Source organism: Molossus molossus, unplaced genomic scaffold, assembly GCF_014108415.1.
Source record: "Molossus molossus isolate mMolMol1 unplaced genomic scaffold, mMolMol1.p scaffold_m16_p_18, whole genome shotgun sequence".
Taxonomy (NCBI): Eukaryota; Metazoa; Chordata; class Mammalia; order Chiroptera; family Molossidae; genus Molossus; species Molossus molossus.
Genome location: NW_023425353.1, coordinates 4,883,880 through 4,896,547, shown reverse-complemented (window position 1 = coordinate 4,896,547; position 12,668 = coordinate 4,883,880). Strand labels below are relative to the sequence as shown.

Here is a 12,668-nt window from a genome sequence, read left to right as displayed (position 1 = left end):
AGGTGCCCCGCTCAGGGTTCCAGTGCCAGGAAGAGAATCCCCATCACTTCTGGCTGGAAAAACCAGCGGGAACTGAGGCTCAGGGAGGCTGAGGCGGCTGGAGCCCCAGGCAGCTCCTTAAAGGGCCCGCGCACGGACTTATCAGACTCTCTCCCTCTAAGCTCGGAGGGGAGGCAGCTCAAGGGGCACCAGAGTCATACAGGGAAGAACTGAGCTGTTTGGCACTGGAGCAAGGGCTGGAGAGGGGGCTTTCTCCAGGACAAACGTGCTGTCAGAGGCCTTTGTTCCTTTGGTGAGCCCGTCCCTGGGGTGGCAGACCATCACCATATCTGGGACTCCAGCAACCTGGCTCACACTGGTAACCCCGCCCTGGTGATTCCCTGAGGCCCCGCCCCACCCAACTTTCAGGCCCACCCAAGCTGTTGCCAGTTGCTTAACCATAGGATTGGCCTGTCTTGGATCCTGCTTCGGGTTCTCCTAAATTCCTTCAAACAAGCAGCATCTGGTCTCAGACAGCCCCATACCTCTCGTTAAGTAATACACAGAAACAAACACAGGGAGGCAGCCAAAATGAGGAGACAAAGAAACAGGTCCCAAATTAAAGAACAGAACAAAACTCCAGGAAAAGAACTAAGCGAAATGGAGATAAGCAACCTACCAGATGCTGAGTTCAAAATACTGGTTATGAGGATGCTCGATGAACTTAGTGAGGGCCTCAAGAGCATTAAAAAGAACCAGTCAGAAATGAAGGATGCACAGTCAGAAATGAAGGAGGCACTAACAGAAATAAAAAATAATTTACACAGATCCAATAGTAGAGTAGGTAACGCCAAGAAAAATATCGATTTGGAACCAAGGAAGCAAAAAACACCCAATTAGAACAGAAAAAATAATTTAAAAAATGAGAATAGTGTAAGGAGCCTCTGGGACAACTTTAAGCATGCCAACATTTGCATCTTGGGGGTGCCAGAAGAAGAGAGAGAACAAGAAGTCGAAAACCTATTTGAAACAATAATGACAGAAAACTTCCCTAACTTGGTGAAGGAAACAGACAAACAAGTCCAGGAAGCACAGAGTCCCAAACAAGATGAACCCCAAGAGGCCCACACCAAGACACATCATCATCAAAATGCAAAAGGTTCAAGACAAAGAGAGAATCTTAAAAGCAGCAAGAGAAAGGCAGCTAGTTACCTACAAGGGAGTTTCCATTAGTCTGTCAGCTGATTTCTCAAAAGAAACTTTGCAGGCCAGAAGGGAGTGGCAAGAAATATTCAGAGTGATGGAAAGCAAGAACCTACAACCAAGATTACTCTATCCTGCAAAGCTGTCATTTAGAATCGATGGTCATATAAAGACTTTCCCAGACAAGAAAAAGTTAAAGGAGTTCATCACCACCAAACCGTTACTATATGAAATGTTGAAGGGTCTTTTTGAAGAAAAAGATAAAATATATGAACCAACAAAATGGCAATGAATACATATCTATCGACAATGGAATCTACAAACAAAATGAACAGGCAGAACAAAAACATTCTCGTAGATATACAGAGAACATTTTGTTGGTTGCCATATGGGAGGGGGGTTGGGGGAATGGGTGAAAAAGGTGAAGGGATTAAGAAGAACAAATGGTTGCTAGACTGACAAACCTCAAAGAGAAGGGAGTCGGGGGGTCGGAAGAAATAAAACCAAAGAACTTATATGCATAACCAATGGACACGGACAACAGTGTGGGAAAAGGCGGGAGGGGGAGTAGGAGTGGGGAGGATGGGGTCAATGGGGGGAAAATGAGGAACATATGTAATACATTCAACAATAAAGATAAAAAATTAAATTAATTTTTTTTTAAAAAGTGCTGCTCCTGTGAGGTGGTTACAGCTCCAAGAGGTCTGGAAAAGGTTATCCTGGCATTTCAAAGGCACTTTTACTTAGATGCATAAGAACAATGGACACATAGCACGGTATTCTCCAGATCCATCCATGCTGTTGCAAATGGCAATATTTTATCACTTTTATGGCTGAGTAGCACTTCCTTACATGTACCACATCTTCTTTCATCACTAGTCTAAGGATACTTAGGGTGTTTCCATGTCTTGGCTATTGTGAATGCTACAATGACCACAAGGGTACATATATCTTTACAAATACGTTTTCAGAATTTTCAGGTAGATACCCAGAAGACAGGTTACTGCATGGTGGTAGCTCTATTGTTAATTTTTTGAGGAATCTCCATACTGTCTTCCATTGCGGCTGCACCAATTTACATTCCCACCAGCAGGGTGTGAGGGTTCCCCTTTCTCCACAACCCCTCCACTTGTTTCTTGTCTTACTGATGATGGTCACTCTAACAGGTGTGAGGTGCTATCTCCTTGTGGTTTTGATTTTCATTTCACTTAGAGCTGGTTAACTGATTTCATTCATATGTAGTATATAGAACAGAAAGCAACAAATGAACAAACAAAACACACTCATAGACACAGACAACAGTATGGTAGTTACCAGAGGGAAGTAGGGTGAGAGGAGGATGAAGTGCGTAAATGGGGTGAAATCTTTTGTGCTGGAGGGAGACTAAACTTTGGGTTTGGGTGGTGAGCACACAATAAACAGATGATGTATTATAAATTTGCACACCTGAAACATGTATGTTAAGTTATTCCAATTGATTTAATTAAACAACAACAACAACAACAATGGACCTGGCTGGTTTGCTAAGCTGTTAAGAGTGTTGGCCCATGAACCGAAGGGTCCTGAGTTCAATTCCTAGTCAAGAGCATGTACCTGGGTTGCAGGTTCCATCCCAGACCCTAGTCCGGGTCATCTGAAAGGCAACAAATCGATGTATCTAACATCCACTATGTTTCTTTCTCTCTCTCATTCTCCCTCCCTTCCACTCTATCTAAAAATCAATGAAAAAATATACTTGTGTGAGTATTAATTGGGGAAAAAGAAAAAAAAAGAACAATGTACAGGGCATACTTAAGGCAAAGATAAACCTTTTACTAAGGAAGCTAGAGGTAAGACTACCCAATATGACCTACCCAGCTAAGAATGTACGATCACATCACCCTTTGGGGTTGTCTCGGTGACAGGGCTTACCAGGCCTGCTAAGTAGCCCCTGGGCTTCTCCGTTTGCTATGTAGCCCCTTTTTCATTCACACCTCTTATTTACTTAGTAGTATTACCTGAGAATTCTAAAATTAATGTATATCTCTAGGGAGTGGGGCACTTTGGTGAACAAGTGCTGGACAGCACTAAGAGTAAATTCTCTGCATCGCAATTGTGGATGCGGAAGCTTTTGGGGTTTTGTGTGTGTTTTGTTTGTAAGCATTTAAGTATTAAGAAGAAAGATACTTTCAATTTCCAGTCTATCTTGTTAAAGGATCTTGATCTGGTAGACAACATGGATGTGTATAAAAGAAATAGCTTAAAAGTACGTGAAGGGATCAAGTTGCACAGTTCAGTAGTACAAGTATAGGAACTCAGAATTAGAGGATGATGTATCTGTTGTTATTTCAACACAGAAATATCATAAGACTTTTAGAAGAATATTTTGATACTGGATTTTTAAAAGACACAAAAAACATCCTTACAGTAATTACCAGTTAGTTACAATCAGTAAGTCTTAAAATTGTTTTCCAAAAATACATCATAGAAAAACTATGCTTAATTCTTTGAATAGTCTTAATAACACATAAAAAAATGAAGACTTATCCTCTTTTCCTTAAAATATGAATTCCAATGTTATACAAGTTATATTATCTTCATAAAACAATACCACCTCCACTCATTGGTATTGACCATTTTAAATTATGTTAAAAATAACATACATTCTGCTACTTTAAAATATTTATTCAAATTAGATACATGATTATTTACATCACTTCCTTTAGAATTAAAATGATTATAATATCAATTTTTAGTTTAAATTATACTGTCAGCCCTTTAAAAATACAGTCATAGTTTAAAACTGAATAGAGAAAATTCATTTTAAATGAAAATGAACAATTATGGTACACTAGTACAAATGTATACATACTGAACAAACAGTAGTAAAACAAGATGAAATATCAAGTCATTTTCTCTTTTTTTCTTGGGGCTACTTTCTAAATATTGTAAGTCCTATACTTTTAATATTGAATAAAACTTTCAATTAATAAATCAAATGCCAATTGAGGGATCATGAAAAGAAATTTTTCCTGAACATTCTTTTTCACTTAACTACAAAAACTAATGTTTCCTTAGGTCAGATATTATCCATATTTGGGATATCTTAAATCGCAATATAGATACATTTGATACATTTCCTTGAGCTAAACCCTGTAACACTGGAAGTTCTCAGAAAAGAGGCAAAGGAAAGGAGAGGAATGGTGTTCTCAATCTAGTCTCCCAAGAGTTGAAAGGATGTCCTACGTCTGTGCTTAGACGTCTATGCATTAACAACAATGTCATACTCCTGATTCTTCTTTTATATTCTTGGAATTAAGATTTGCAGTATCTTTCTGTTTTCTTTCCCGAGAATGGAAACGTCTAACTAAAAACTATATTCTTATCCATTAAAATATAAATATTATTTCATTAAAATATGGATAGAGAAGTCTTAATGACAAAGCAATATATGCAACTAATGTTTTTGCAATCAATATTATGCAATTGATAGGTATTGTTACTTAGTGGAGTTTTTCAACAAATTGATTCAGTATACGTCTCAACTTATAAATATATTGAGATGTCTAAGTTTACAGTAAAATAAGATCAGTATGAATTGTCAATTGTTCATCTGTAAAGAAAAACATATGTTAATATACAGTCACAGATTAATTAGCTGCTTTGCATTTTTAAATTAAGTAAATTGAAAACACTTTTAGATTAAGTTGAACTGGTTTTATTAATGTTAAGGATTAAGAAAAGATAATATTTAATATTATAAAATGGAAGATTTAGGAGTTTTATTTCAATCTTTTTTCCACAAATAAAGGGTATTTTTTCTCTCACTAATGAATATTTTAAAATAACAATTTCATAATTCCTAAACTTCTAATTTCAAATACTTGACAGAACTGTGCAACTTAAAGTTGCCTGTATCTTTTAATTCTGTATATTTCTTATTGCCATCAGTCTTGTCATTCCCTGTCAGTCCCTGAATTTAAAAAAAAAAAAAAAAATCAAGGTGACAAAAACCTATTACACGATTTTACCACTAAAACATGAAAACAAAAACATGTTACTTGAATTGCCCTGAAAAGCATTCATATTCTTCAACATGGCTTACTTATAGTTATACTGTGAAGTTCTAATGTTTAAAATTTAACTAAAAATTAAATGAGTTTTTATTTGCTAGTAAAGGCAGCTAAATGGATTCAACTTTCATCAGTAATAGGTATTAAAATATTTCACAAGTATAAAACACAGTCTGGTTAGCTTCTGAACAAAATAGCATTTGGAAGAAGGCATTGCTATTTTTTAAAGCTATTCTGCACTATTTTTTGTGTTTCAAAGTTCAAGAAAAGAAAATAAACTATACAGAACTAAAAATGCCAAATTTGAATTAACTCCTATAATTTCTCTATTTGGTTATGGTTGTGTAATATTAAACATTCATTTTTAATGCGCTCTATATAAGCCTTTACAAAATTAAAAAAATTAATTTTAAAGAGAAAATCATGTTAATGTTATTACTTTGATTCATTTTATAAGGTAGTAAAAAACAAAAACCTCTTCAAAAACACTTAAATGTTACTGATACCATTACAAATCATTATAAGCACATTTTCCCCATTATCCAACCATGCCTAGGTAACTTGGAATAGCTACAGCTTTGTCCAGATAGGTAACAAAATTTGTACAGACTTTCTTATGGAATCTGGGTAAAATAAATGTTCAGACCAGAAAAATTTTTTTTAATTTAAATTATTCACCCTTTCAACATCTGTGCAGTGTAACTTCTATTTTAAAAGAAAAATAAATCAGTTCAAAATTTAGTAACAGGAAGTTTAATAATTTTTTAACTTGGACACTTAACGTCCATTTTCATGAGCAGTAATTAGAAATGTTGAAGATTTAAGTGTGAAAGATTGCAAAGTTTCAATATGTTAATATCATTCATTAAATGTTCAATATGTACAAATACATAAATTATAGAAACAATTAGTTATTTATCTATAATACAATGTATGAACACCATTCTCCTTCCCTAACCATATAAGGATAAAGTAATAAATCTCTGTGCTATTCAAGGCAAAAAACAAACAAACAAAAAGATGCTTTAAAAAATAAATCTTTAAAGATAGTTTCAAAAATAAAGTTCAAATATTGCACAAAATAATTTAACTGCAAATATTACTAGATACTATAAAATTTTTGTTTCCTTTTTTGAACAATAAATTCCATGTCTGATTCTATAAGAGAATTTATTGAAAGTCTGCATTTAGTCATTAAATGTTCACATTCAGTTTGATGGGAATGTAATTTTCAGAAGTTAACTGAGCCTCTGTCTTAAAAGTTCATCTATTTGAGTTTTATACATATTTTTAACATCTTCCAGATCTAATCGAAGTTCTTCTGCCTCTTCTGCTTTTTCTCCATACATCTGCAGAATAGTGTTGTATCTCTGATCCAAGTCCTACAAAATGTATTTGTTTACAATTTGTAACATAACTGTACAGAGCATCTTGATTATATTTATAGTATCATAAACAAGTCACCAATAAATACATCACAATCTAAATAAAAGTATACAGTCAGCTCTTTAAAAAGTTAAACTCATACTCCAGTCTGTTGGAAACTGCAAGTAAAGGAATTTCAAAACAACCCTAAACCAAATGACTATCAATGTTATCATATCTCTACACTAAACCTACAATTTCCCCCATATATATAGCTCACTCAGTGTTTCCTCCATTAATTCAAGCACACTTGGTGAAATTTTAGTCTCTTGGTTCATTGTGGTTTAAGTATTACCTGGCAGGTACCCCATAGAAAAAAGTTTTTTAAAAAATTCATATTTGGCTTAACAGTGACTACTAATACCAAATATGTGAATTGTGATATATAGAACATCATAAAGAAATAGTACTAAAATAATACAAAAGTGTATTATAAATAAGCCGTGGCCAAATAAAATCTAGTTATTTTCCTATATGGAATTAAACATGACAGTGAAAAATACTTTGTATTATGTGACAAGCAAGATAAAAGTTTCACCTTTAAAGATCTTTACTAAATACTAATACTCTAATGTTCAAGGAAATTATTAACATATATATGCATTTTGCATAAACTAAAAACATAAGATTTAATGTAACTGGATAAAATATCTTAGATTCGTCCTCAAGTGAACACTACTTACTCTTAGCTGACTTCGAAGTCTGGGTATCTCCTTCACTTTCTCTTCAAGCTCATCATTTTGACTTGTTAATTTAACTAGCTCTTCAGCCATTATCGAGCGTGTTTTCTCTAGATTGCCAATTTCTAGCTGAGAAACATTACCAGAAGTAATTTAAATAAAAATATATCTTATTTAATGTCCCCACTACTATAAACATATTTAATGTGTTATCTCTAAAGAAATAGATATATCAACAAATAACCATGAGGTAGCTCTTTCTTAAGTAAAAGGAAATAGTGGTAAAAACAGGTCAACTTTCTCCGGAGGTGCACCATTCACAGGTCGCTATGAAAGACAAAACTAAAGGGAACTCAGCCATCTGTTTCAACTATGCAACCCTGTATATTTTTCTCTAATCTAAGGAAATAGCATGTATTTCTGTTATTCTAAATTACTATAAAACCCCAGAGAAATAAAACCATATTTTAACATATCTCCAGCTGTGTAGATCACATTGTCAGACTACCAAAATGTTCATTTGGGCCCTCAGTATAGCATTCCGGGCTACATAAAGTAAGTATTAAGATTATTCTAATCTATTTTTCCCAATTCAAGAACATCTTCTTTAACAGAGAGATATTTTCAACTTACAAAAGTCATATAACCAGAATAAAAGAGGAAAGTTTTACTTCTGAGTGTATCAAGTTTAACAAAAAATAGGTTAAAGGTTTTAACATTTCTCACTACGTTGTTTTTTAAAAAGCAAGATATGATGAGTGGCCGCTCCCTTCCCACTTATGATGTTCCATTTCCTGTGCACAGTGTTACAGTTCTCACCTCTCTCATCATCTTTACTCATTCCTCACAGGGGGACTTAGAGCAAATAACCTAAGTGGTAAATCCCGGAAGAATAAAATGGGTATGCTCAGCTCAGCAACAACTCCTTTTTAACGCTGGGAAAAGCTGCATGAAAGGAGCTCTCTCCTCCCAGCTGCCTAAGTCTTACCTGGGCAGGTACAACACCTGGGGAGCCCTACACCAGCCCAGCACTTCCTGGGACAAATTAAATAAGTCTCCTCAGTTCTGGCAATCAGCAGGCTCATCTGGCTCTTATCCTTGGTTAACTTCTCCCATGAGCCCTTGTCATTAATATATGATACATTTTGGGCTTCACATGCCACTATTTCATTTTATTTCTCAATTTGCTCAGAATTCAGGTGGATATAAAGAGTGCTATTTATTGGCCCTCAAAATTTCATTTACTTCTACAGCATGTTTAATTTTTCCAATACCTGTAAATGAGTAATTTCGCCTTCCCTTAGCTTTAGCTGAGACTGCAGATTTTCAATAACGCTGGATCCTGCACCCATCCTTACAGCTTCATAAAGATTGCTTCCATTTGCTGATACGGACATAGGTCCAAGTGAGTGATCATGAGACTCATCCTATGTTAATGAAGAAAGCACATAGTTATTCAGATATTACAGACTGTGTTACATTATAAGGTTCAAACAAATGACTGTCAATTCTTGCTTTAAAATGTCTATGACTGCCCTGGCCAATTTGGTTAGAGCATCGGCCTGCAGTCCAGAGAGATCCGGGTTCGGTTCCTGCTAAGGGCATGTACTTCAGTTGCAGTTTGTCCCCGGCTCTGGTTGGGTCATGCGGGTGGCAGCCACTCAATGTATACCTTTCACATCAATGTTTCTCTCTCTCTCTCTTCCTCTCTCTCCCTCCTGCTCTATCTGAATAAAAAAAAAGAATGGAAAAATGTCCCTGGGTGAGGATAAAAAAATAAAATAAAAAATAAAATGTCTATGACTTTCTCAAAGGCCAAAAATCCTCTATACTTCCTCAGTTTCAAAAATATACAGATGAACTGCCTATACAATGGCAAGACCATGGTGACAGGCTGACTGCTACCTGCATTTTCCCTTTATCATTATTCAGACTTGGAACTAAGCACATGCACGAAATCACACACCACCTGAGACAGGAGAGCTGTCTGTAGTCCTGCCATCTCCACTCCACTTATTGAACTTGATCGTGACATCGTGGGAGTGCTAGACAGTGAAAATAGTTTCTGTTCCTTAAAGAGTAAGAAAAAAAATCAGTTCAGATTAAAGAGCAAAGTGATAAATAAAAAGACAAGGAACTTTTCTAGGATTAATGACAATAAAGACTCATTCTAACTACCTCATAAAATGTTACAGATATAATTTCTGAAGTCTTATCCTTGTAAGGCACCATATTTGGTCATTTGAAAATATGGATAGACTTGACGTGGTCAATCATCTCAGGACCCATGTATGTTTTGACAACATACTAGTGCTTATTTTATTTTATTTTATTTTATTTTATTTTATTTTTTTGGTACGTGCCCCTAGCAGGAACCGAACCCAGGACTCTCTGGTCTGCAGGCCGACGCTCCAACCACTGAGCCAAACCGGCCAGGACACTGGTGTTTATTTTTAATGGAATGAGAATGTTCTCGTTGAAACAATTATATGAACTAAATGCTTCATATAATATAATGTAATATCAATTAAACCTATTTTCTTTAGAGTAAGATTACCAATGAGTTTTATAAACCATAAAAAGTTTCTGGCTTAGCCATTTTATTTTTAGTGTATTTTTTTTCAATTCCACATAAACTGAAAAGGTAATTTCAATGTATGATTAGGTCGTTTTTATGTATTATTCTAACTATCAAGTACATGCAAATACTTTAAATATAGGAAACTCATTTTAGAAAAATTACCGTCATTAACCAGAAAAAAAGTGAACCAGTTTTATTCCCAAAGTGCCCACAGGCCAAATAAGGTGCATTCATTTCAGTGAAAGATAAAAAAATTCATTTAAAAAGAGCTTCTATAATTCAAATCCGAGAAATCACAGATCTATTTGAATAAACTCAAATTGCTTTGGATCTACTCTGAGCAGGAATGACTACATTACTAGAGTTCATCACCCTACTGATTTTAGACATGAGAAATTAAGTATAAGTATAAAGTGTAACTAAAGTTACAAAACAAGCGCTGGCCGGTTTGGCTCAGTGGTTGGAGCATTGGCCTGTGGACCAGAGAGTCCCGGGGTCGGTTCCCACTAGAGGCACGTACCAAAAAAATAAATAAGTAAATAAATAAAAATAAAATTACAAAACAATTTATGATTAATCACAACAGCTACTAACTGGCTACAACGAACACAAAACACGACAAAATTCAATACCTTGTCTTTTATTGTTTCTTGAGTAAAAACTGCTTTCTTCCTTTCTTGTTCAACTTTCATTTTCTCCATTTCTAACTGACTCTTCAACAGTGTCTAACAGAAAGAAATATAGTCAGATAATTCCCGTGATACTAAATCATCACCATAAGTCATCTCAGAGTTGGGAGCATTACGTAGATGCTCCTACTTGTCTTACTACTGACGGGCAGGGTCCAAAGGCAGTTCACTCCCTCGCCACCCTGTCCTCTCATTAGTTTGCTTCCATTCCCAGGCCCTACAAGGTGAGCGAACACAGACAGAAATACCTTTTCTTTCCTTGTCTCTTCAAGTGTTCTTACATAGTCATCTTTTAGGTTTTCTAATTCAACCTGGTACCTATAAAGCCAGACGGAATGAAAGAAAAAAAACAAATAAGATAATAGTACAGACCATTAAAAACACTCCCTTTATTACCTCCAGTTACATACTGAATAGTCATTTTTATCACCAGATTGATTTTCAAAAAGTTTTTTTTCAGATGACTTGAGTTTTACTCAGAAGCCAAACTACTCCTTTTGAGTATTTTATGTATTGGTGCTTTGGGTTACGATTTCATTTAAAACAGACTTTTGAAAAAATTAAAACAAACAAACAAAAAAATTAAAAACAGACTTTTGAATATAACCACTCTATAATTTGTTCAGATTCTGCAAAACCTTATTAAGGGGGTTCAATGAAAATGTTTGCAAAAGTACAGATCTTTACTTTATAAATCATTTTTACTTGACTACTTTCTAAAAAGTAAAATTTCGAAGAAAGAACTGTGGGTAATAATACACTAATCGTAGCTTTATATTAACTTCAGACAGATGTATTTTATAGCTGTGGTTTCCAAAGAACCAGGACATTTATTTAGGAAGATTAAACTACTGCTAAAACCCTTGTGATATAAAAATAACTCCAGTGAATGGTCTCCAAACTATTTTCTGGTATAGACTCCTTTAACAAATCTGGTTCAAGTTATGAATCCTTTCCCTAGAAAATGTGAATACATACACAACATGCCACACAATGTCAAGAATACGTGTGAGATTCAATGAATCCCAATACTATATTTTGCTATAATATCTGACTACTAATGACCCTGACTTTAGACACTGAAAGTATGTATTTTTAGTCTCAGGGCTATGAAGCTAAAGCCTACAGTATATGTGTTTAAGTGCTTTATAAAGATACCAAAAACGACACTCAAGAAATATGCTCACCTATTTTTTTCATCTTCCAGTTTTCGTAGCCTATTTTTCTCTGATTCTAGCTGGGCCTGAAATCTACTGTTTTCTTGTCTTAAGAGAGAATTCTGTGACTCCATGGAAGACAGCTGAATTTTGTTGGCAAGGAGTTCTTCTGTAGCTGCACGTTCCCTTTCGACCGCTGCTGCCAACAAGGTCTGAGATTCACCTGAACAAAGGATAAAAAAAGAAAAATCACATACACATATTCCCAAGAGGCCAAGACACCACGTCAATTCTGACTTGTAATGATGCTAGTAGCCACACTTAAACTTTAACTGCTCATTGCTAAGGCAGGACTGCCTACAAACACAAAGGAACCCATCTGAATCTCCTCCTGCTTTATCATTTTCCCCCAAACGGTTTTAATTTGAAAGTGGAGTTATGTATTAAAAGAGCAATGGATCCACAAATGATGTTGGAGCAATTGGACCTTCATAGCCCCCCGCAAAAAACCCTCAAACTAAACTTTACAATGTATATAAAAATTAAATAGACCATAAAGTATAAAATAAAACTATAAAACTTTTATGCAAAAAGTAAATATATGCAGTATTTAGGGATAAGCAAAGAATACTTAGGTTTGACACTAAAAACATGAGCCATAAAAAGCAATATTGATATTCCCAGACAAGAAAATAACTAAAGAAATTTATCACAACCAAACCAGTATTACAAGAAATGTTAAAGTGACCTCTTAAAAAGAAGGAAAAAAATTAAAAGTATGAATGGGAAAATATTGCAATAAAAAATTCTCAAAGGTAAACACATAATAAAAGCAGTGCATCAACCAAAACTAAAGCTACTACAAAGGTTTCAAGGCATAAGTAAAAAAGATTATGTGTAAA

At 34.9% G+C, this 12,668-nt stretch overlaps 1 protein-coding gene across 2 annotated transcripts in view; it reads right to left on the bottom strand.

Annotated features, from left to right (window-relative positions):
- Positions 1-4,979: 4,979 nt before the first annotated feature.
- Positions 4,980-12,668, bottom strand: part of TMF1 (TATA element modulatory factor 1) — a 47,010-nt gene continuing 39,321 nt past the window's right edge. Inside the window, exons 11-17 of one of the 2 annotated variants that reach the window (XM_036267359.1) lie at positions 11,797-11,989; positions 10,858-10,927; positions 10,553-10,645; positions 9,309-9,410; positions 8,614-8,766; positions 7,343-7,468; positions 4,980-6,616 (exon numbers count right to left, since the gene is read on the bottom strand). In XM_036267359.1, the coding sequence (XP_036123252.1) occupies positions 6,473-6,616; positions 7,343-7,468; positions 8,614-8,766; positions 9,309-9,410; positions 10,553-10,645; positions 10,858-10,927; positions 11,797-11,989 (881 nt within the window). In that variant the 3' untranslated portion in view covers positions 4,980-6,472. Of the gene's footprint in view, positions 6,617-7,342; positions 7,469-8,613; positions 8,767-9,305; positions 9,411-10,552; positions 10,646-10,857; positions 10,928-11,796; positions 11,990-12,668 lie in introns of both variants that reach the window. The other variant, XM_036267358.1, reaches the window with a different exon arrangement.